The sequence below is a fragment of the Phaethon lepturus genome, unplaced genomic scaffold, assembly GCF_000687285.1.
Source record: "Phaethon lepturus isolate BGI_N335 unplaced genomic scaffold, ASM68728v1 scaffold8415, whole genome shotgun sequence".
Classification (NCBI taxonomy): domain Eukaryota; kingdom Metazoa; phylum Chordata; class Aves; order Phaethontiformes; family Phaethontidae; genus Phaethon; species Phaethon lepturus.
Window position 1 is genome coordinate 1 of NW_010539852.1, and position 24,902 is coordinate 24,902.

The 24,902-nt window shown below is 36.4% G+C and overlaps 1 protein-coding gene across 2 annotated transcripts in view; it reads left to right on the forward strand.

Moving 5' to 3' along the window:
* Positions 1-1,100: 1,100 nt before the first annotated feature.
* The window catches only part of SUPT20H (suppressor of Ty 20 homolog (S. cerevisiae)), a 34,200-nt gene continuing 10,398 nt past the window's right edge, over positions 1,101-24,902 (forward strand). The window contains exons 1-17 of one of the 2 annotated variants that reach the window (XM_010287246.1): positions 1,101-1,202; positions 2,373-2,408; positions 4,211-4,269; positions 4,353-4,419; positions 9,835-9,961; positions 10,599-10,702; positions 11,232-11,348; positions 11,479-11,532; positions 12,462-12,601; positions 13,812-13,968; positions 14,047-14,103; positions 15,130-15,201; positions 16,158-16,315; positions 18,307-18,339; positions 20,002-20,119; positions 23,149-23,254; positions 23,489-23,647. In XM_010287246.1, the coding sequence (XP_010285548.1) occupies positions 1,200-1,202; positions 2,373-2,408; positions 4,211-4,269; positions 4,353-4,419; positions 9,835-9,961; positions 10,599-10,702; positions 11,232-11,348; positions 11,479-11,532; positions 12,462-12,601; positions 13,812-13,968; positions 14,047-14,103; positions 15,130-15,201; positions 16,158-16,315; positions 18,307-18,339; positions 20,002-20,119; positions 23,149-23,254; positions 23,489-23,647 (1,567 nt within the window). In that variant the 5' untranslated portion in view covers positions 1,101-1,199. Of the gene's footprint in view, positions 1,203-2,372; positions 2,409-4,210; positions 4,270-4,352; positions 4,420-9,834; positions 9,962-10,598; positions 10,703-11,231; positions 11,349-11,478; positions 11,533-12,461; positions 12,602-13,811; positions 13,969-14,046; positions 14,104-15,129; positions 15,202-16,157; positions 16,316-18,306; positions 18,340-20,001; positions 20,120-23,145; positions 23,255-23,488; positions 23,648-24,902 lie in introns of both variants that reach the window. The other variant, XM_010287245.1, reaches the window with a different exon arrangement.

A 24,902-nucleotide genomic window follows, 5' to 3' on the forward strand; every position in this document is an offset into this window, starting at 1 on the left:
GCTCTCTCGGCCTCCCTCTCCTAGAACCTGGTTTCAGCGTTAGCCGGGGCGGGGAGGCTGGGAAAGCCGTTGGCCTGTAGGATGTGCAGGCTCCTTCTTGCCCACCACCTTGTCACCTGCCAGAAACCAGCAGGTTTCAGTCTTGCAGGGAGCTCTGAGTCATTGTCTGTGGTTTTTTTCTTTAATTGAAATTGGTTCCACGCTGAAACAGCTGAGTAAGGTTTAGGGAGATGTGAGGTAGCAGGCACATGTCATCTGAAATCTAGGAAAGTGTTTGCCAAAGCCATGGCTGATGTGGAAGGTAGCTGCAACAGGAGTATTTCCATAAATTAAAGTTATTTGTGGTGGAATTTCTGAAGTGAGCATTTCAAGTATAGTAAGGCACTGTAGCGTTCAAATGTGAAAGCAAAGTTTACTTGAATTTTCTGATCTCCTTACTGGGAATAATACTAAAGGCGGGATTTAAAGTTTGGGGGTTTGCAGATAGGTTTTTTTTTCATACAACTATCTATCTGAATTTGAAAATGAAAAGGCATAAGGACATAGCAGCTGAGGGCAAGGACATCTAAGGAACAAGCTAGTGCTGTGCAAATGTTATTCACTTTGTAATTGACAGCCTACTGTGAGTCAGTATTAAACTAACATCTCAAAATAGTGCTAGAAGGCACTGGTGGAATTGTTGTCTATGGAATAATACCTTCATAAAAGCAAAACAAAAAACCTAATAGGGTATGCGAAATGTTATGGTTGCTTGTCATTAAATATTCTCGCCTTCTGTGCATCTGCGGATGTGATGTCTGGGGTGTCTAGGGAGATGGCTGCAATAGAGAAGAGTACTTGGCTATATAATTTCAATTATATGCTTATTGTTACTTTACTATTTAATATAACTAATGTTAAATGATTGTTCAATGTAGTAGTAGTCATTAGAATTGGAGCCTCTGCACTTACACTACATGGAACTTTTTTGTTTCTACTTTTAGAGGAAAGGATACTATGCAAATGAAAAAATAAGTACAGTTAACCACTGGAAATGTTGTATTTAAATACAATGCTTATTTAGTTTCTTAGCGATGTTTTTTCTCCTTGATTTTTTTTTTCCAGTACCCCAAGCGTGACCATAAAATATGATTCTTTGCCTGCTGCACCAAACTTCTTAAGTACTTCTTTTGCCATTTGATCACCTGGCTTCAACTACAATGGTAAGTTATGATTCAGATAATATATTTTCAGATCGTTTCACTCTAGCCTGCTAGCTGTCTGGCTGATGAGGAGAATCCCATTAATGTTTCTCGTTTTCTTTTAAAAAAAAATATTTTGCTTGTTACTCCTGAGTTCTGATATTTCTTCTTTCATGGATGTCTTCCTTCATAGCTTGAAAATAGCTTAGTCACTGTCTGGTGCATCATAGGAGTTATCACAGAAAGGTAGTGGTGTGTTTTCGGTCATGACTGGTATTAGACAGTTGAGTACCAAGTATAAGTCCTGCCTCCACATAGTTTTCTTCTAGTCACAGGGGACAATATTGGCATGGATTTTTACCTGTTGTCAAGCAGCCAGTCAGTGAACTGAATGGCTAAAATCATGCAATTATCCACTAGACCTATACAGAAAGCGTAAGTATTTGGCATATTCATATAAACACTTTAAAATTGTAGTGTTCTGCAGTGTCAGGTGCTAATGAGTAATAGCACATGAAGTGCTTTTTTTTTTAAGAAAAATAGGTAATATAAAAATATAAGAATAGAAATTTTGTAGTGACACTGCAAGTGAATGATAAAAAGCCCAAGTATCTTTGCTGTATATTTCTTTGTTGTTATTGTAGTATGCTTTTCTCCCCTGAATCCTATTCTAATGTATGAAATAACTGGTACTGCCATGTGTTGGACATGGCTTGTATGCCTTCTTTTCCTTGAGATTTGAGTAAAGATATTTGCTTTCATGTACAACTGATAGGTATGAGTTAAACTGAAGAAACAACACAAATATATATATGGGAAGGAGTACCGATTACAAGTGATTCTAAGCTTTACTGAAGAGTGGAAGTGGTGGAACTGGAAGTGATTCTCCAAAACACACTCTCTGGTTTTTTTAATAGTATAGTCTAGGTTTTCTTCTTTTCATCTGCAATTGTTTTGGTTAATATTTATTATTACTTTTATTAGGTGTCATTTTTATTCCTACTTCTAATTCTAATTGCCTTTCATTGTTCTAAGTCTTCATAATTTTGTCAAAAACCTCGCAAGTGTAGATGCTTGGTAGTGGGTTTGATTCCTGTTGCTGCTAGTAATAGAGTTTTTGTAGTGTTTTTATGTATGAGAATGTTTAAACAGTTAATGTACTTTCTAAATAAGCCTTCGTAATTCTTGCAGCAACAAGCTTTAGAACTGGCATTGGATCGTGCAGAGGTAAGGAGTAGCTATGTTATTTGTTTGCCTGTAATATATTTGTCTCAGAGTTAAATAATTTGTGGTTTTGTATTTCTTCTGGAAAGCAGTGGAGGAGCACGTTGTGTAAATATATGTGTGTGTATACACCCCTAGTCCCAGTCTTGGTCAACAGTTTATGACTAAGGCTAAGTAAGGGAAATAAAGGGATGCCTTCCCATTGAGTCACAAGATTCATAGTGGACCCCCTTGCTTTCTAAACTCCTTCTCAGAGAGGAGTCTGGGTGCAGCTGAATCCACTCCTAGTCCCAGATGTGGTCAACAGTTTATGATTAAAGGAATAGGGTGTCAGGGATTCTGGTGTAGTGCTTGGTGTAACTTTAAAATAGCAACAACCAAATTCACTAACACTATTGAGATAAATCACAATATCAAATTATATAAAACTTAGTAACATAATTAACCTAAAACTTACTAAGATTAATGATATTGAGATAAATCACAGTATTAAATCATAGCAACATAATAAGATCAGACACTTAAAGAGATATAAAGAGATAAATATGTACAAAGGTGCCTTTTTAAATCCCCTCCTTGAATTCAGTCGAATACTCACATTGAATGCTTTGCATCGCTCAGTGGATGATCAGCCGAGCCTCTGAGTTGATCATGAACTTGAGGGTTCATGGGTTGATTGGCATCCCACTCAGAGGGTGATGCTGGTTGCAGTGCACTGCACTCTAGGAGAGCTCAAAGGATCTCACCTGGGACCACTATTTATAGGACTGGGAGATGATTGACTTTAGGCATCAGTAAATTTCCATCAGTGCCACAAATCATTTGTTGGTAATTGCTAGTATTCTCAAAATCCCAGTGATGCTGGTACTGGTCCACCCGAATCACGGCTAGATAAGATATGCTCCAGGGCTGTCTGGGGATGGTGAATTACTCCCATCTACGCAAGAGTGCTTGGTACAGTCAGGGGGCCCTTAACCACCAAACTCTCTGCTCCAAGGCCAAGCCTTGTTGAGGAAGGTGAGGGGATGGGGAGGACAGGATGGGACATGCACCACCACACTGATACAACGATTACCTTGAACCCTGTTGTGTAAAATACATGTTTCTGTGGAAGAACCTATCTTTGCTGAAATTCTGAACTAAGCTATTAAGCAAAATACTCCAGACAAACAACAGAGATTTGGAAAAACCTTGTTAGAGTATAAGCTACATTTAATGTAGGATGATATCTTTATTCTTCTTTTTTAACTCAAATACTTAATGTACATGAATTGTATTTATAATACACAGCTCTACAGAGAAAACTCATGTAAATGCAAGAAACAAGGGGAAAATGAAACTTCCTGAAGTTGGTTGAGTAGTACTTGATTTGTAAATATTGTCAAGCCAGTATGCATGAATTTGATTGTATCTTAGCATGTGAACTTCAGTATGTTACCATGTTTGTGGTAATGCTACTGAAGTAGTGTTAACTACTATAGTAGTTAACTAAGTACAGTAATGTTAACTACTACAGTAGTGCTATTTACTACTTTAATTACAAAACATTAATGTCAAATCAAGACTTTGCTTGCAACTTATGCCATGAAATGCTGTGTTTCACAGCTAAATTGGGATGTGTCCTGGTTGATGACTGTGACATACACCAAATAATGTTTAGTATATTTTTGAAACAGTCATGTACCGTAACTGTTACTTAACTTCTGTATCTATAGAACACTGTCTGGTAATGATCTAAAGTTGCATGGTAGCCAGAATTACATCTCTTTGTAATATATATGTTATTTTTTGGTTTACTTTTCTAGTATATCATTGAAAGTGCTCGTCAGAGACCTCCCAAAAGAAAATATTTATCCAGTGGAAGGTAGTAAGAGTTTCACTATTTAGCTTTTAAGTAGCATTTCTTTGATTTAATTTTGGTTACATTTTAAGCTTTTTTAATTTCAGAAAATCTGTATTTCAAAAACTCTATGATTTATATATAGAAGAATGTGAAAAAGAGCCTGAGATAAAGGTAAGTGGAAATTGCTGAGAAGCTTTTCATTGCTGTCTGAACAGGCAAGTTCAGAAAATATTTTTTTTTCTTTCACTTAATTCCTTTGTTAAAAAAAGAATAAATTCTGGTTACTGTAGGAGTTAACTAACTAACTAGTTACTAGCTAACACTACAGGAGAAATTATTATTATTACTTTTGTGGACTAAACTGTGTAATTTAATCACATCTTTTTAGTTCAATTTGAAATAAAAACAAGATGATGGGAGGGCCAATGCCTACCTTAAATCTGTTTTTAAGGGTAATAAGGTAGAATGCTGGCAGAGGATTGTAAAGATTGTGCTCTTGAGATGATTTTCTATGTATGAAAAGAGAGAATTTGAAAAGAATAGTCTTGAATGCTGAAATTTATCTAACAAGTTTATTAGATAACAGTACTATTAAAATAGCTGAGTGGTGTAATATGAATACTAAGGCCTAGACTAGCTTGAATGACCTGTTCATTCTGACTTAATCCTGGGTCACTGAAGTCAGTTGTGGTCAAGTTCAGGGCCAGTGTCAATGCCAAGTGCATTGTTGTCAGTATCACTGTTTCAAAATCAATTGCTTAGCCATGGGGAAATACACGGAGAATTTCTTAGAATCTGCGTTGTCATAAATTCAGACAAAAAAAAAATTTGAAGTCACTGATTAGTTGCCTGTTCTCAGTTGGTACCTTCTGACAGCTGCACATGGTAGCATCAGTCTGCATGCATGAAAACATCTCAGAGTAATGAAAGTTTCAGAATACTGTTATTGGAGGTCACTTGAGTTCCATACAGGACTAGTGCAAAAATAGTAAAGGCACATAGAAACATAGAATCGTTTAGGTAGGAAAAGACCTTTAAGATCATTGAGTCCAACTGTTAACCTAGCACTGCCAAGTCCACCACTAAACCATGTCCCTAAGCACCACATCTACATGTGTTCAAAATCCTCCAGGGATGGTGACTTAACCACTTCCCTGGGCAGCCTGTTCCAATGCTTGACCCGCTGAGTAAAGAAATTTTTCCTAATATCCAATGCAACTTGAAGCCATTTCCTCTTGTCCTGTCACATGTTACTTGGGAGAAGAGACTGATACCAACCTCACCACAACCTCCTTTCAGGCAGTTGTAGAGAGCGATAAGGTCTCCCCTCAGCCTCCTCTTCTCCGGACAAAATCATCCAGTTCCCTCAGCTACTCCTCGTAAGACTTGTCCTCCAGACCCCTCACCAGCTTCGTTGCCCTTCTCTGGACACGCTCCAGCACCTCAATGTCCTTCTTGTAGTGAGGGGCCCAAAACTGAACACAGTATTCCAGGTGCAGCCTCACCAGTGCTGAGTACAGGGGCACAGTCACTTCCCTACTCCTGCTGGCCACACTATTGCTGATACAGGTCAGGATGCTCTTGGCCATCTTGGCCACCTGGGCACGCTACTGGCTCATGTTCAGCTGGCTGTCAACCAACAGCCCCAGGTCCTTTTCTGCTGGGCTCTCCAGCCACTCCTCCCCAAGCCTGTAGCGTTGCATGGGATTGTTGTGACCCAAGTACAGGACCAGGCAGTTGGCCTCATTAAACCTCATACACTTGACCTCGGCCCATTGATCCAGCCTGTCCAGATCCCTCTGCAGAGCCCTCCTACCCTCCAGCAGATCAACACTCCCACCCAGCTTGGTGTCATCTCCAAACTTACTGAGGGAGCACTTGATCCCCTCATCCAGATCATAGATAAAGATATTAAACAAGACTGGCCCCAAAACTGAGCCCTGGGGAAAACCACTTGTGACTGGCCACCAAATGGATTTAACTCTGCTCACCACAACTCTCTGAGCTTGGCCCCTTCTTCCAAAGGTCATAAACTCTCCTTTTTTTTCCTGACTTCCAGTCATTTCTGCTACTTTGCTGGAAAAGTACTTTTAAGAGGTACTCTGGTAGCTGTGGGGAATAAGTAATTACAATAGATGAATAAACCAAATGGTGCCAGATAACAGTGAGGGGTGTCTTATTTGTTTTGGTGGGATTTTATGTCCTTGATTAATGTCTAATGGTGATGAATGATATGCAGACCTGGATGTACTTGGTAAAGTGTATAAAACATCATCTTGCATGAATCTCTCTGTTGTTGAAGAAAATATAACTAATTTGCATGTGTAAGTTGAGGAAACAAATGACTGTAAAAATGCACTTTAAGGTAAAGCTAACCTCATTAGGGTGAAACAAGCAGACTTTGTTCAGACCACATTATTCCTGAAGTTTGATCTGCAAAAACTTACCTTAGGTGTTACTTATGAAACAAATATTTTCTTGCCTCTACTACAGAGGCTGCATGGCCCTTGTCTTTGAGCCTCATTAATACTAGTCTCTTTTGGAATGGCAACCTAATGATTGGCGCAGCCAGTTACATCCTAGTGGAAGTAGACTTAGTTACGAGTTGCAGTATTCTCTCAGGATCTTAACTTTGCTTCAGCTAAGTTACAGACATCTTTTGGCTTCAGTTTATTCCTTGTATTTTGTAACGAAAAAATTATGCTTTATCAAGTTGGGTTTTATTTTTCAGTCAATATATACAAAACTCCACTTCGCTTTTTCTGCTTCCTGAAAGAACAATGCATAACGTTGTTCATGAAGTTAATTTTCAAATAGTTAATAGCTCTGCTGAAGTTGAGACGAAGTTGTATCTTCCAAGATACATCTTCTATGCATTTGTAAAGTGGTGCTGGGATTAATGAAACATGTCCAAAGTCAAGGGAAGAACCTCCGGTGGTTGTTACAGGTTTTTTGTTTCACAGAGATACAGTAAATAGCTACAAAGAGCTTTTTTTAATGAAGATGATCTGTTTATTTTATGGTTTTTGACTAACTTTTCAGTCATAAAGGTAAGTGGGGAAAATTGATTTAAGATGCTACAATGAGGGACAAGAAAAACAGTCATGAAAAAGATAAAATCATAATTTTGTGTGCCAACAGTCTGCCGTTGGAGGAGTGGATATTAAAATTAGCATTTTGCTTATAGCCAAGGATGGAGGAGTAACAAACATAGCATAAAATCACTACTTCAGTCTTGTTAGGCAGATGTACTCCATATTCTTTATTCAGAGGTAGTCATCAGAAGTCACTGGAAGCAAAAGAAAGCACCTGTTCTTTCTCTGTGCTGCTTCCCAGCCATCACACAGTCACTGTGGTGTGTATTCAGGAGGGAGGAGTGCTGCTTTTCTGTGGATGAAGTCAGAGAGGGTTAGGAGTTTTAGCTGATGTAGCAGAGCAGTATAACTGGCCTGATTGCTTGCTATCTGAACTCTTGCAATATACTGCAGTGAATGCTTAAGAAATGTAATACAGCTCAGGCCACTCCTTGATCTTTAAAATATTTCCATACAAGTCGTGAGCTAATGCTTAATATCAGCCCTGAGCTAGTATCTCTAATAGCCAGCTCAAAGGAGAAAGCTGATTTTTGTAGTCATAAAAAAGTTTCATGCTTAGTGAAATGTAACTTTACCTGCTTATTGAAATGTTTGTACTTAAAATGCTAATTTACTCCAGTGTCTTGGAGAGGCTTTATATTTTAAAATGTGCTTAGAATATGTCTTAAGAATTTCAGGTCATTTGAATGCAGTTCTTAGGCCTGTGTGATTGTCCTCTCCTCTTTCCTTTACCTGTCTTCACCCTTCAACATCCTAACTGCCAAAAAAATGAAATAAGCAAAAAAACCCCAAGCCATAAGTAGCCCAGTATTATTGAACAAAACCTAACAATTACAAAATAAAACTAATGTCATTTACTGAATAAATTTAAAGTAGAGAGTGATGTGATTAACTCAATTTAATTACATTTACAATTGAATTACCATTATGTATTTTACTTATGAGGTGTTTAAGGAGTAGAGGCCTTCCATAAAGTAAGTCTCATGGCTATTTCTTGCATGCCTACACAAAATTTTGGGGAAAAAAGATGAACATTTTATTTAGAAATTCTATGAATGCTTACTAGTCAGTATAAATTATTCAGTGCCTGTATTTTGGATGGAATAAGGCCCTTAACTGAATGATCCTTTTTCTTCAGCTCATGAAAATACTGAAGCTGGATTAGAAATGTTAACAGTAGCATTAGTAACAACTTTTAGAAGCAGTATTGATTCTGTCCCAGTGATGGAGGAATAGAATTGGGTTTTAGTTTTTTTATTGCATACTTTTATTTTTAAATATAACTTTAGTATAAATTATTATTTTCTTCTTAACTTCTCTTACATAACCTGATGATGCTTTTTCAAAACAACTCTTACAGAATTCTCATATTCCGTTTCTGTCTTCCTAATGCTGTTGCATAACTAAATGTGAAAGTATTAATCTGTCCAACACCGGGGGAAAATATACAAAAACCTTTCCATCAAAAGATGACAATACATCAATTCATTAGAGAAAAGATGTCAGCGTAGTTGAGTGTTGACTTTGCTCACTCTCTCTAATGGCATTTTCTATACCTCAGGCTGCTTCATACTGTGTCTAAGTGAAAGCCCAATAGCTGTATCCCATACTCAGTGATGTGTCTGAAAATTGAAGCAGTGCACATGCTGTCTCCTGTTTTGGGGTAGATGTTGGGGGAGGTTAATAGGAGTTTTAACTGAAGAAGGATTTGCATAACAGGCTGCATCTTCAGAGTCCAATGAATGGCTCCATCCAGACCTGGTATTCAGCTGTGAAATCTAGCCTTCAACCAGAAGTTGTAATAAAATTATGTGAGGTTTAGAATCCATTGTTTTAAGTTCTAAGGGGGCTTTTAAAATGTTTAAATTTGTAGGATGTGTATGGGGTCTTTGAAATATGCTAATTAATGTTTAAAATCTGTTATATGTAGAAAAGATCATTCTTACAATTAAATAAGGGAGTAAGTCTCTGCAGTTGCTGGATCAGATTTCAGCAAATACAGACAAGGCAATGCAATTAAGAAAGGTTCCAAATGCTGTAATTCAATATTTTAATCCTGGAAAGAAATATCTGCTTCTGTTGGGAATATTTGAAAGTAGTAAATATTTTGCTGCTGTTGTTATCAAACAATGTATAGTGTATATTTATATTCTGTGCTCATAGAAATGATACAAATAATACCATTCATTGTAGATTTACAACATTCTAGCATAGAGTCATTCTTATTAACTGTGTTGTCTGTGGACTTCTAATTCAAGGGTATTTTTAATTTAAATTAGTATTCGGGTTTTTTTAATCTTTGCGTATAAGTATGTATAATACATAATGTATATATTCTGCTGAATACAGTCCAATTAACTTTGACGGGGCCTGTTTAGATGTATATACTTCAACATCAATCTATATAGTACTCATATTGTAGCAACTGTTTTTATTTCTACTAATTACTTGATAGTATTATGTTCATGAGCAATGTTTACTTTTAAAGCAGAAGCTGAGGCGAAATGTGAATTTACTTGAGAAGCTGGTTATGCAGGAGACGTTGTCATGTCTGGTAGTGAACCTCTATCCAGGAAATGAGGGTTATTCACTTATGCTCAGGGGAAAAAATGGTTCAGGTAATATTTTTGTTCTTTAATTTTTAAAAATACTCAAAATGCTCCATAAATAGTTAGAATGTGCTGTTCTTATATTTAACTGTTTCACTTCTAACATAATCCCTTGTGGAAAAAAAAACAACAAACAACTGTACTTGAACTAAAAATCTACATAAAGCAGTGAGGTGCTCAGAAACGGTCTCTCTACGGTCCAGCATAACTCAGTAGATATGAGTCTTTTTGACAACCTTACCTTCTCTTAGATGCCCTTAGTTTCCTGGGTTTCTCTCACTTCAGGTTCCTTCTATCAAATTGTTTCTTTCACTGCTTCCTAAATCTAGGTCTGACCAAAGGCATCTGTGTTCCAGTTTGGTTGCATCTTCATGCCACTGTTACTGTGATGTGCAATAAGGGCATACAGTAATGAGCTGGGAGCAAAAATTTTATCCCATTGATCTGTTAAGGCATATTGCCTTTTTGCAAGAGCAAAATCAAGCTCTGGGAATAGAAATGGATGTAAAAATTAATACTATGCAAAAAAATTGCTGGTTTCCACTGGTCCTGCTTTTTCCTGTGGCAAGCTTGGTTTTAGATTTCACGTTGTTAAAGTTTGAACTTGAAAGGCAAAGGAAAAGCAATATGTTTTGTTTAAATTCAGATTCTGAGACCATTCGGCTGCCTTATGAGGAAGGAGAGCTGCTTGAATATTTGGATGCAGAGGAACTACCACCTATTTTGGTTGATCTTTTAGAAAAATCTCAGGTTTGAAAGTTTTGTTTTCAAAGAGAACTTATGTTTTGTACCCAGGTAGACCTTGATATTTTTGAATGCTTCACATAGGTGATTCCAACCACACGATGTAAAACACTTGTGCGTTTGGAACTGTAATATTTAATGCTCCAAATAAATGTTTTATTGATATATAGGAAAAAAAATATTGGGGAAAAAGGGATAGAAAAGAGATTGGTGTGGTTAAGGCTGACAAACAACTTCAACTCTGTGCTCTAGCAAAATGTTCTTTGCTCTTTGTCATTATGAAATATTTAGCATGGGAATTTCTTAAAACTACATTGCTGGCATATGGAAACACTACATTTGAAGCTTGTATTTTAGGTATCTCTGTGTATGTAGTAAAGACCACTGGCCTGACAAAATTAGTGATTAGTTTTAGTCACAGTATCACTGAATTCTATATGTTGTATAACAAACTTCTTTTTGGAGGCGGGGGCTGAGACAGATTGGTAAATATTTGTTTATTTACAAGTTGTTTTTTTTTTTTTATTTCAACTAGGTTAATATTTTTCATTGTGGATGTGTCATAGCAGAAATACGTGACTATAGGCAGTCTGGTAACATGAAATCTCCAACGTACCAAAGCAAGCACATTCTTTTGCGTCCTACAATGCAGGTAAGAAGTGTTTTAAGTTGTTCCCAGTGTTATGGCAGTTCCTAGACTGGACGTGAACTATTACTGATCGTATGTTAAGAAATCTTATTATTTAATTGAAAGCTCATTACCATTGTATCTTCTTCCCCAGACTTTAATTTGTGATGTGCATTCTATAACAAGTGACAACCACAAATGGACACAGGTGAGTTAGCAGTTATTTTAAAACTTTACAGTGATGTGGTAAATACACAATACAAGAAAAGAAAAGAAAATTTATTTAAATTATTTATTTGTTTAATAAAATCCCATAAACAAAACTGATTATATTGTTTTTATTAATTCAAAGTGTCAGTGGTGTGCATAGTGGTGCATGGTACACGCTCCAGAGTGCTGCCCAATTAATTTGTTACTAGCATCTTCCCACAAGATGGCATAGAAAACAATAGGATTTGCTAAAAGTTTTGTAGAATCAGTCTTTAATTTTTGTTAATGCAGAATGACAGAATTACTCTGTTTACCTTACTTCATTCATCTTCAGTATACAGCCCCAGAACAGCAGTTGCGGTCTAATGACACAGTTGTTCCTCTAGCGTCATTTTGCTATTGGTGCTGTTACAGCAGAGAGCATCCTAAGTAACTATGGTTGTACAGTTATAGTTAGTTAAATGATGAATAGCATGGTGTATTCAGTGTGCTTGTTTGTATTTCAGAGCCACAATCATGCTGAAATCCATTTCAAATTGTAGTCTAAAGTCCCATGTAGATCATCTTTATGGCACTGATTGCCAGTCAATCAATATAAATCACTGACAGAAAATGGATTTCATTGCCACTAGTACTGTTTTTAAAACAAAGAAAACACACACACAAAAAAAACCCCAAATCATAACATGCCCCCTACTTGTCAGAAGGGTGTTTTTTTCCCTATTGGAAACTTCACCCAAAGCTCTGTAATTCATAATAATGGTTAATGATACTTAACTGTTGAATATTTTCTTTTCTTGACTCTCCACATGCTTTTTTTTTCTGTTTTCTTTAAGATAATATGCACATATGCATAGGTATATATCAGCTTAATTAGTGTAAAAGTCTTCATATTTTTACATTTATTAATAGCTGTGTATATTACAGGAGGACAAGCTCCTACTTGAGAGCCAACTTATTTTGGCTACAGCAGAGCCTTTGTGTCTTGATCCTTCAATAGCAGTGACCTGTACTACAAACAGACTCCTGTACAACAAGCAGAAGATGAATACTCGCCCTATGAAACGGTAGTTTTCAGTGTGAAGTGTGTTGAGACTTCGAAATTTTATGAAGTGTTTCAAAGAAAAATATAAGTAATGCTTTATGTGAAAATGTTGCTTCTCATGCAATGTCTACTTAAATATTTGGAATATGAGGAACAGTCAAGAAATTATATCTTATTTTTAAGTGCTCAATATTGTACTATATTACAATTAGTAGTAAATACTCTAATATGCTTATTTTTATACATCAAAAGAATATGTATACATATTATTTTCTTAACATAATACGTTATATTTCAGTTTTGATTCGGTCTTTTTTGCATAATTCAGAGATAAGCTGCAATGTAAAATAGATAAATGGATATGTTGCATGTTGGTCTCTGATTTGTTAAATGCTATGTACAAGTTTAACCTGAATGAGGAAATCAAGAGAATTATTTATGTGCTTGACTCAGGCTAAACAGAAATGTAGACATATTAGAATTTTAGAAAGCTTAAAAGTAATGTGGAATGCACTATATAAAAAATGTTGAAATTGTTTCACTTTTATGCATGGTTGTGCACTTTTTTCCACATTTGTTCTTCTTGGAGTGTTGCATTCACTCTGTAGAAAGAAAATGTACTAATGATGAGTCAGAATTACTGAAATATTTAAAACTAGTTTTGCGTTGAAATACTATGCTAATGTACAACCAGTGGTACTGTCTAAAAAAGTATAAATAGTAAAACTGATCAAGCTGTCCTTAAAATTAGAGCTTGGTGGTCAACAAATATTCCACTAGAAAAGTAGGCAAAGGTGTTAAATGAATATCCAGAACAGCATTAATGTACCAATGGGTTTGGCATGAGACAAAGAATGGAGGGTAGTTACTGTGTTTATAGCTACGTGAACAGCACACATATCTTTTGACAGAACTGAAACCTATAATACACAAATATTTTCAGCTTGGCAACTTCTCTGTTGCTTATTTTGACAATGTGTTTCAACTATGCATTTCAAAAATAACTCCATTCTTACTGCTGAAACACGTGAACAGAATACTAGTATTTTTTAAAAATATGAAATAGTTTGAGTTATGCAGTGTAATCCTGACTAGCAATGTTAATATTTCAAAACCTGTCTTTTAATCTCAGTATAAGTAGCATTTCCCTGCATATTTTTGTGTTTTGTACACAGGCAGTGGGGAGTTTCATCATGATGGTTTTACAAAGGTTATCTGTCATTTTACCATAGGTGCTTCAAAAGGTACTCAAGGTCGTCTCTGAACAGACAGCAGGAAGTAGCTCACTATTCAACTCCACCTCAGCTCAGACTACTTGACTACTTACAGAAAAGAAAGGAGAGGAAAGGAGCCCAGCAGTATGACCTCAAAATTTCTAAAGCTGGAAATGTAAGTGTTCTGACACATAGGTGGGTATGCTTCTAACTATTTATTTAAAACATTTAATACTGCTTTTTCATCTTCCAGTGCGTAGATATGTGGAAACAGAACCCTTGCTACTTGACTGCACCTTCTGAAGTGGATGTAAGTCCAGTTGTTACCATTAGCAATTATTAGCAATTGTGTTGAACATTGCATGAAGAAGTGACTAAAGAGTATCCAGTGTCAAAGAATGACCTTTAAAAAATGGGAGTGACTTTAACATTTAAAATTATTTTTCTGTACTCTAAGGTATAAACACAAGCTAAACCACATTGGAATACATTGCAATTATAACGTGATAGTTTGGTTGAAATAAACAGTGCAAACAGACCTTTAGTACTGTTCAGCTATGGGTTCAATGAGCACATGTCTATTTGAAGTTGTGTGATGATATAAAAAATAGAAAAAGAAATGAAGTAAGGAAATTATTTAAAAATTAGTCACTTCTCAGCTTGGTAGAAATTCCTCTTTTGACATATTATGATATTATAGGACACAAAATTTTCAATAGTTTACTTTTTTATGTAGAGAATTCTAGTTGGGAATTCTTCTGATCGCTCTTGGTGCATTCTTCTCTCAGGGACATTCACATTTTCAGTTTCTGGCACTGCCAAAACACATACAACTAGCATACAGAAGGGACTCAGTAGACTAGACAAGATGGTAGGTTTGGACTTAATAGGGCTGGCAAGAGTGTGCATTTCACATGAATGATGATGTAAGTCTGTACAAACCTTCTCTGCCTTTGCACTTAACAGTGTTGTACTTGATGTAATCAGAGTCTTCAGAAGTTACTGGTATTGTGAAATTTCTTAACCATTTTCCATTGCAGGCAGTGATTTCAGTCTGTAGTCTTAAGCAGTGTTTCACACTTTTGTTAAGTTTAATGTAGCAAATATAGTGTAACAGAATAAATGTAAAGTTCTGAAGGTTCTCCACTTTTTCTGAATGCATACGACAAAGGGTGACGCTGTACAAAGTATCAAGTTATCCTTTTCTGTTTCTTGCACTGACTTTTTAAGACTATAATGTTAGCCACTGTTAAAAATAAGCTGTGCTAGATTGACTTTAACTCTAGCCCAGTATGACTATTATTCTTTCTTTTCTGATATTTCCATTTCCTTTAAGGTGGAAAAATATGCCAAAGTGGAGAAGTCTATCAAGCCTGATGACTCGCAGCCAACTGTCTGGCCAGCACATGTGAGTAGTTTTAGACCTTTGGCCAAACTTCTCTGTCTCCTAGCTAAAATGCCTCTTATGTCAACAAAATCTAAGTAATGTGCGAATAGTCTTGCCTCTTCCAATTTAATTCATCTTCCATGTGTTAGACACAAAAGGATTACCACAGGTACTTCTAGTTTCATGCAGTGCAGCATGCATGTGAGCATGCTTGTAATTCCCTCAGGTTTTCCAGAAATACAAGGGAAAGCAACTTTAATCTCCCAAGTAACATGGTGTTGCTGTATAGTAAAGAAAGCATAATAATTTACAGGGAGCAGTACTCTGCTCAACAAATTGCTTTCTTCACTCAGATACTCAAAGACTATGGAAAAGAGCTTCTGTTAAAATTTTTAAGTTTGGAAAGAGATTAAGTAATATTAAATACATCTTACAAAAAATTCTTTCTGCAGTGTCTAAGTTGAACCTTAAATTTTTGGCACAAATTACATGATTTGATAAGAAGCAGTCATTTAATATAACTAGCCATAAATCAATTAATTAATTATTGGTAATTTCAGAGGCAAGATATTATCTCCATTAACAGCATCTGTCATGATGTCTTCGTAGTTTCATATTAGCAAAAAGTAATACTTTGCCACAGAACTTACTTTTCATCTCCAACATTTTACTAAGAACATTTTCTAGCCTTGTTGTAATTCATATAAAACGTTTCTATATATGTTTACCCAGTCTGCCTTTCCATATCCACAAGATTGTTTAGTGTTTGCAATATTTTTGTATTTTTAAGAGATGATAAACTCTTTTTCCTGTCATTCTTTCAGATAACTTCTTCTCAAATCACTTTCATTTTAGATAATGCACCCCTTCTTATAGAGTGTTTCTTACTGTGTTGTGTAGAACTGGCATATTTTACTAGCTGTTTCTGTTATCACTTGTTTAAGGCCTATTTGGTTATTTTCTTCTGTCTTTTTTAGGAGATAAAAGATGATTATGTGTTTGAATGTGAAGTTGGTAATCAGCTTCAAAAAACAAAACTGACCATTTTTCAGTCTCTTGGCAATCCCTTGTACTATGGTAAAATTCAGACACTGAAAGGGGATGAGGAAAATGACAACCTAGGGACTCCATCCCAGTAAGTTACATGTTCTTTTAAATTGTGCTGTGATCTGATAGATGAAGGAAGACAAACATTACTTATTATTTTCAGTCATAAAAACACTCCAGAGCTAGAAATCTGGTCTGAGTTTTGTTTGAAAAACATTTTTAATAAAAAAAAAACCCAAAGCAAAATATATTTAAGCAATCATCATATCTTAAATGTATCTTTATGTTAAATGGTCTCTTACATTAAAAATATTGGGGGGGGGGGGGACAAAAAAAAAAAAATGGGGGGGGGGGGGGGAAAAAAAAAAAAAAACCACACACAAAAAACCCACAACAAAACAAACCCCAAAAAATCAACCCAAAAACTAAAAAAAAGTTCAAATTGTGAAGACACTATAAGACATTGTTAGTGCTCTTTTTCAGTGTTACTCATAAGTCTGATTGTTGTCAAAATTTGCCTGATGCTGTGCAGCCATAAGACTTGACTATATTGTGTTCACCCTTGTGTAGAGAAATTTAGGCTAAATAGATGATGGAGAAAAACACGAGCTCCTAAGAAACTTTGTCATTTTGAATTGATTTGAATCTGCTGCTGTTGACTGCAGTTCTACAAAGATTCTCTATTCTTTGCTCTCTTTGTTGTGTGTACTAGATTCTTTGTATGGAGGAACCTGTGCAGCAGAGTAGACCTATAAATTTCAGTAAGGCAAAGAGCAGTGAGCCTGAGCAAACTTTAGTTCTGTTAATGAAAGCTATTTTTATTGTCTAGTATGTAATTCCTATCTGTTACTGTTTATTAAAATGTTCAAATCTTCTTAATACTCAGAATGTTTTATCTCTAGACTGAGCTATTTACTGTTTATTTCCATACTGTTGTGGTTTAACCCCAGCCAGCAACGAAGCACCACGCAGCTGCTTGCTCACTCCCCCCACCGGTGGGCTGGGGGAGAAAATCAAAAGGGTAAAAGTGAGAAAACTAGTGGGTTGACATAAAGATAGTTTAATAGGTAAGGCAAAAGCTGTGCACGCAAGCAAAGCGAAATAAAGAATTCATTCAGCACTTCCCATCAGCTACTGTGAAGAAAATTAACTCTACCCCAGCCAAAACCAGCACACATATTTAGTACTGGTCTTCCTAGAACAGCAGTGCTAGCTTACAGTTGTGTAATAAGGCTGGGAATTAAAAGGTTTTAGAGGGGTTAGATGCCTGGCACCTTTTGGAGATCGCTGCCCTAGGCCATTATTTTTGAGACATTGCCAGTTAAAGTTCATAAAAATTTAGATACTTCCTCATTAGAAAACTGTGTCATATGAAGTGAAAGATGCAGAAGACTTTTTTGTTGTTCTGCTGTAAAATAAAGCAGTACCTTTTTTTTTTTTAGCTAGAGAAACAGATAAAAGGTCTGTAGTGTTTCTAAAAAAAAAAAAAAATCACTGAAAAATCGCTGAAGTAATAAGTTTGCAAGCCATGAGTATTACACCAAAGAGAAATGCTTATTTAGGAGTTCTGGAAAATCACGAAGAATCAGAATTTGCATTAGTGAAATCAAATAATGGAAACCAAATATTTGTTAAAATATTACAGGTAGGGCTGTTTTTGACATCCCCACAGAACACTTATGTTTGTATTTCAGTGTGAGTGTATTGATATGTTGATTTATTCATAACTTTGACCTTGCTACTTTTCACAGTAGCAATTCTGTTGCAGTTTTTCATTTCCATTTTTTGGAATGTACAAAATACAAAACTTCCATATTCTGCCTCTTGCTTTGTTAATTTATCCTTAAAGGAGACCATATTAGGCCATCTGTGTGTATTGTATATATAGTTCTGAAACCAAGTTTGCATTTCAAGTACTAAATAATACGTAGTCCATTAAATGGATATGGTAACTCCTGTATTTTCAACAGGTCTGAAAAAAGAGCAGCATTGACATTCTTTCAAAGTTTTGTGGTTATAAAAACATGTTCTTTTATTTCAAGTCATGACTGTAAATGTATTATACATTTTACATTTCAGGTTCCTTATTGGTTCAAAGACTGATGCTGAAAGGTAAATTAATATAGTATGTACAATATTATATTTTAGTTGTAGAATGATTAGGAGTAGCAGTTCTGGGATAACTGAGGCAACAAAATAAGAATTTCTTCAGTATGCATCACATTAGAGATACCTGTGTTTCTCTGTGCATATGAGCACAGAACTTTTTAAAAAGCAGTCTCTCTCAAAGCCAGTTGCATTTTTGTGCCTTCATAGGAGACCTTGAGGTGATATACATGCCATAGCTCCTCCCTCCAGCCCCCCACCATGTGCATGGCAGGGAGAGGAGTCCTTGATTTTGTGGAAAAATAAATAATAATGTTCTTTGTTTTAATAGAGAATTTTGATCAAGAAACTCTTTGCTTATATTCTCTCCCGCCTCCTTTGAGCTGATAGAGACTTTTACTGTTTGTGCTGTAAGCTGAATTGGAGGATTGGTTGGCTGAAAGCTAAAACAGTAATACAGGGGTCTAGTTTTAACTGGGATTGATTTCCTAATCATGTTTGCAACTGGGTTGCACAAATCCTTCTATCAGAATAAGCTGTTAAGTTTCAGGGACCGGGACAAGAAGAAACAGCTGAGGAGGAAAAGAGGGCAGGACCACCTTTTTGAGTACAGAGCATTTATTACTCTGATTCCACTGTAATTGTAAGGCAGTCTAAAACCTAACTGATGGAATAAGTACACTGCACCCTTTCCTCTGGGACCCTTGCTTATGTCTGCGTTAGTCATATAGCAGCGTATTGAATCAGGGCTATACCAAAGTAAAGTGTATTTCATCATATTTAGGTGTAAGCTAGTGGAAATATTCCATCAATTTTTCATTGAGGTTCAATCTGCCAGAGTATAAGCGACAACAGGTCTTCAACTTGATTTTTCAGGTTTGCAAGGTCACTTGGTACACTCTCCTCATGCTTGTGAAGCAGTACTCCCTCAAACTTAGTTCTCTTAGATCAGTAGAGATGTAGCATTTGATTTGGTAGAACAGTAATTTAAACTGGTTTGCCTGGTGCTGTTGACGATTTAAATTCCTGGATACATCACTTCTCATTAGTCTCATAGAATGAGACCTGGCTGTCCTGATTCTCAGAGTGATCACTTTTGCTGTGATAACGGGTTCTTGGATGTACATTCAGTACAGACCTCTTAGTTCATCCCTTGATTTCAGAGTCCTCATCTGACGTAGACCTCAAGTTAAAGGAGAGTTGACTGTTCCACAAGGAGCATAAGCAGAGGACACAGCTTTATAAAATACTCTGGGCCCCTGTGAAGGGAGTGGGGTCTCCATTGACTGACATCCCAAAGAACTGCAATTGCTTTGGGGAAGGGAACTGTTCTGTCTACTATTTTGCATGTTCTCCCAAAACAGTGTTTCTTAAACTTGTTTCTTAAACTGTATTTTGCATTAGGAGGGGAAAAAAAAAAGTGAATAAGAGAAAAGTTAAAACTGAATAAATCTAAGAAAAGAGCCCAGGAACATAAAGTAGAAAGATACATAAAACACATCTATATCTCTATATATGTGCATCCCTATTTTATATAGATATATATGTATTTATGTATAAAATATAATATATGGCTATGTAACATACACAGTTATGTGTTTACATACATGTATCTAATTTAGAAGTTCAAAGCTGTTAATCCTTTTATGTCCTCGTTGTTTATTTCAGAGTGGTGAATCAGTATCAGGAGTTAGTACAAAATGAAGCTAAGTGTCCTGTGAAAATGTTTCATAATTCAGGTGGATCAGTCAATCTTAGTCATCTTTCTCCAGGGAAGGAAATGGAAGTGAGTTTATCAAGCCCTATATTTCTTTTATTTCCACTTGATTATTGAATTATTAGAATAATTTTTGCTATCCACATTTAAAACTAAAATAACCTAATAATTTTATTCTGAATTAATTTTTAAATGCTTTATTGGCATAATCATTCAGAGTAAGTATATGTGAAAAGTTAGAGGAAAGCACTTTTGTTTTTACTGTTCAAATGTTGTGTCTTTTAGTCATTTCTCTCTCTCTTCCCGCCCCGCCCCCCCCCTTTTTTTTTTATTTTGACATGCACAGTTAGCTGTAAGTTTTTGTTGTAACACTTTGCCCTGTTCAGGTAAACCTTTCACAGAGCAGTATAGTAAGATATAGCTATGCATTTTATTTTATAGGTCAGTAAACACAGAAGCAGATGTAGTAGCTGAACTTTCCTTTTACCTTTAGAAATTATTAAAATTATTTTCTCCTTACTTTGAAGAGGAAAACTTTCAAAAAGAAAACCAAAACAACAACAGAAAAAAACCCGCCACCAAAAACTTTAAAGCTCATATGTTTGCATGCACACATCCAATAGAAATTCCTGCATTCCCAAATTCTCATCCCTGTTGGCATTGCCTTGTGGGTTGTTTTATTTTTTTGTGACTACACCCTCAGTGAGTTTGCAGGTGACACGAAGCTGAGTGGTGCAGTTGACATGCCTGAGGGACGGAATGCCATCCAGAGGGACATGGACAAGTTTGAGGAATGGGCCCATGTGAACATCATGAGGCTCAACAAGGCCAAGTGCAGGGTCCTGCACCTGGGTTGGGGCAACCCCCAGTATCAGTAAAGGCTGGGGGATGAAGGGATTGAGAGCAGCCCTGCCAAGAAGGACTTGGAGGTACTGGTGGGTGAAAAACTGGACATGAGCCAGCAATGTGTGCTTGCAGCCCAGAAGGCCACACATATCCTGGGCTGCATCCAAAGAAGCGTGGCCAGCAGGTTGAGGGAAGTGATTCTGCCCCTCTGCTCCTCTCTGGTGAGACTCCACCTGGAGTCCTACGTCCAGCTCTGTAGCCCTCAGCACAGGAAGGACATGAACCTGCTCGAGCGGGTCCAAAGGAGGGTCACCAAAATGATCCGAGGGATGGAACACCTCTCCTGTGAGGAGAGGCTGAGCGAACTGGAGTTGTTCAGCCCGGAGAAGAGAAGACTCTGGGGAGACCTTACTGCAGCCTTCCAGTACTTCAATGGTGCTTAGAAGAAAGATGGGGACAGACTTCTTAGCAGGGCCTGTTGCAATAGGACAAGGGGTAATGGTTTTAAACTAGAAGAGGGCAGATTTAAACTAGATAGAAGGAAGACTTTTTTCACACTGAGGGTGGTGAACCACTGGCACAGGTCACCCAGAGAGGTGGTAGATGCCCCATCCTGGAAACATTCCATGTCAGGTCGGACAGGGCTCTGAGAAACCTGATATAGTTGAAGATGTCCCTGCTCATTGCAGGGGGGTTGGACTAGCTGATCTTTAAAGCTCCCTTCCAACCCAAAGGTTCTATGATTCTTCTGTCTTGGTCAGATTCAGTACTCTAGTGGTGAGCTGTGTTCAGGCTCCAACTAGTAAATGAATTTTGTATACGTTGGGCTATTTCGTTTGCTACATCTTTCCCCTAAATACCCGCTTTTAAAGAGCAGTAACGTTGCTCTGAAAGAGGTAGTTTTTGGGGTCAGCTAGAACAGCATGCAGAGGTGAGCAGTTGCCAGAAGGAACATGAATGTTTCTTTGTGTTTGTATACACATACAGACACATGTGTGCACATGTGTGTGCATATATATGTATGTGCGTGTATATATATAAATAACATTAGACTAACTTAGGGTGGGAGAGTACTTCTGGAAGTTGTCTTGTCTGGCTGTCCAAGTCCCCACTGAAAACTGGACCAAAGTTACTCAGGTTACTGTATTTAATGATCTAGTCTTTTGAATGAGGCTAGCCTTTATTTTCAGAATGAAGAAAGCAGATTTTAGTAGTAGAAGAGAAAGGTACACCTCAGAGTTTTTCCTCAAGATTCGTTTTTATAAGGAAGCAATTAGAAACATGTAGAGGGAGTGTCTGTTATTACTGAGAATCAGTGGAAGCTAAGCTCTCCAAAAAAGCTGGATTCTACACAATGCTGAATGCTCTGATTTGTTAGCCCATGCACATCTAACTTGGGCTCCAGCATTGAAATATGTCTTTCAGTATACTGAGAGCCTCATTTTCTAGTTTCAGCAGTTTGTGGACTGTATGTTTAGACGTTACTTTAATTTATGGGATACCTGCTTTATAGGTAAGAATACATAGACTAGAACTGTAAATGGGTTTAACTCTCGAGTCTTTTGATGGTAGAATTGTGGATTTAGGGTCTGTTGTGAGTGACTGAGAACTGCAGATTTGATCAGCTGAAGTTAATTTATGTTCAAACAACCTGATAAGTAGCTTATAAGAACAAGCAAAAAGGGAGCACCTTTCCTCTAAAAAGAGTAGTGAAGTTCTCATCCCACTGAAGCCAGTGGGAAAATGTGTATTGATTTCTGCACATTCAGGATTTTCCTGAATGTATTTAAATTCCTGCTCCCAGAATCAGGGAATCTGATCCTGTTCTCTAAATCCATATTGGTTGGAAATAGCAGATATATACCGATGGTGAAAGAATGAGATCATGTAATCTTTCAAGTAAGACCAAATTGTCCTTCTATTTAAAGTGCATTTGTCACACTTGCATTTGTGAAAATTACTAAGGATTTCAGAATTGCGGAGAAAAGTGAAACTTCTTAATTTTTTTTTTCCTCGGTTTAAATTTTACTATAGCTTTCAAGCTGCTTCTTGGTGGTAAGCATTTTTTTTAAAGAGCGTGGGTCATAGTTTATGTTTTTAAAACAAATAAATAAAAATCTGAAATGTTTGAAGGTAATTTTGTCATGGTTTTGAGAAGTCTAATACAAATTCATTGAATTGTCTTTTCTGTCAAACATGTGGAAGCTCACTTTATTGCTGTGGTAGTGTTAATTTCTCTTTCCTCCTAGCAGCCAGAAAGTATATCAGGCTCTGTTCAGTCTTCAGTGTTGGGGAAAGGTGTAAAACACCGACCTCCTCCCATCAAATTACCTTCAAGTTCAGGAAGTAGCTCTTCAGGTAACTATTTATTAACTTGGGCGTCTCCTTTATATGTGTTCTGCCTATTGTAAAATGACATGATATCCCTTTAGTAAGATTTAATTAAATAAAAGAAAATCAGTATCTTATCTGTGAAAAGAGCATCATTTTGTTGATTTCTGATTATATTGTTCACAAAATTGTTTCCTAACAAATACTTGAGTTAACATGTTCTTCACAGACTAATAACGTATTTTAATTATGCTTTTTCAGGTAATATTTTTAGTCCACAACAGTCAAGTGGCCATCTAAAATCCCCAACTCCTCCTCCTTCTTCTAAGCCTCCCGGTCTTTCTCGGAAACAATCTATGGATCTTAATCAAGTTAGCATGCTCTCTCCAGCTGCCATGTCTCCTGCAAGCTCTTCACAAAGTGAGTCACGACCTAAATTCTCCATTAAATCTTAGGCTTTTGCATAAATGCTTCCTGAGATAAACTCTTTAACCTGTGGAATGATGAAACTTAAGTGTACAGTGTATCCTAAATTGTATAAGTTGTGCAGCTTTAGGCAGGTCTCTTGTTCACTGTATGTATTTTATGTTTATTGTAACTGTGTTCGTTTTTTCTGTATATATGTATGCACCCTCTGTGTATACGTTTTAATACATTTTATGCAATTAGTATGATCTCATTTATGAAAGGCTGGTAGATAATGTGATGAGATAAAATTCCAAAGTGTAGATTTTTTTTCCTCCAGTGTAAAAACAGTATGTTAGATCAGTTTGCCTTTACATAATTTAAGCATCTGGTTTTTTAAATGTTATAGGAGCTGGTGCAGTTGTATCTCTATGTATGTATATAATCTGATCAGTCCCAAGGTGGTGATACAATAAACGATAAGATGATTTTTTAAAACACTCCTACACTGTTTTACAAATCATTCCTGATTGCAAGTGTGGTGGTGATGCTGATGATGATAGCACCGTATTCTCAGGTGTTAAAATGTAAATTTCAACAATAAGTGACATCCTAGTTTAAGTATTTTTCATTAACACTGACAGGATCATTGTAATCATAGCTATAGATCATAAACATTTTTTAAAATATGTATGCGTCTTGAGACATTTCGTGAATAGATTTGTACAAAGATAATCATAGCTACAATTTTTCATTTTTTAATGAATACTTGTATACTGCACATTCCAGTATCCTGCACAGTATTATAATATGCTTTTTGCATTAAATAATTTAAAATCTGGATAGCTCAAAAGGTGTAACTTTTCTGCCTTCTTGTTTTGCACAAAGAAAAAAAAAGAAAACTTATAAAATCTGTCTTCTAACATATTTACTCTGTTTTTATGTTAGTGCTATGAATTATCCTGATTTTGGCTGCACACAGTTGTTACTGTAAGGCTCTGATCACAACAGCTGAACATTCACATTTATTTCCTTTCTTTCTGCAGGACATGAAAGCTAAAAAAACCCCAAACAAACAAATAGAAAACAAAAAACCCCACCTCAAGCTTTTGGGGGTTTTTGTTTTGTTTTTCTTTTGATAAACTGTGCTTACTGCATCCACAACAAATATAGCTATACATGCTACATTTAAGCAGAAGGAAATACACAGCAACTTTTAAAGATGCAGTATTATCCTCTGGTTCTTAAATAACTAAAAATTATTTTTATT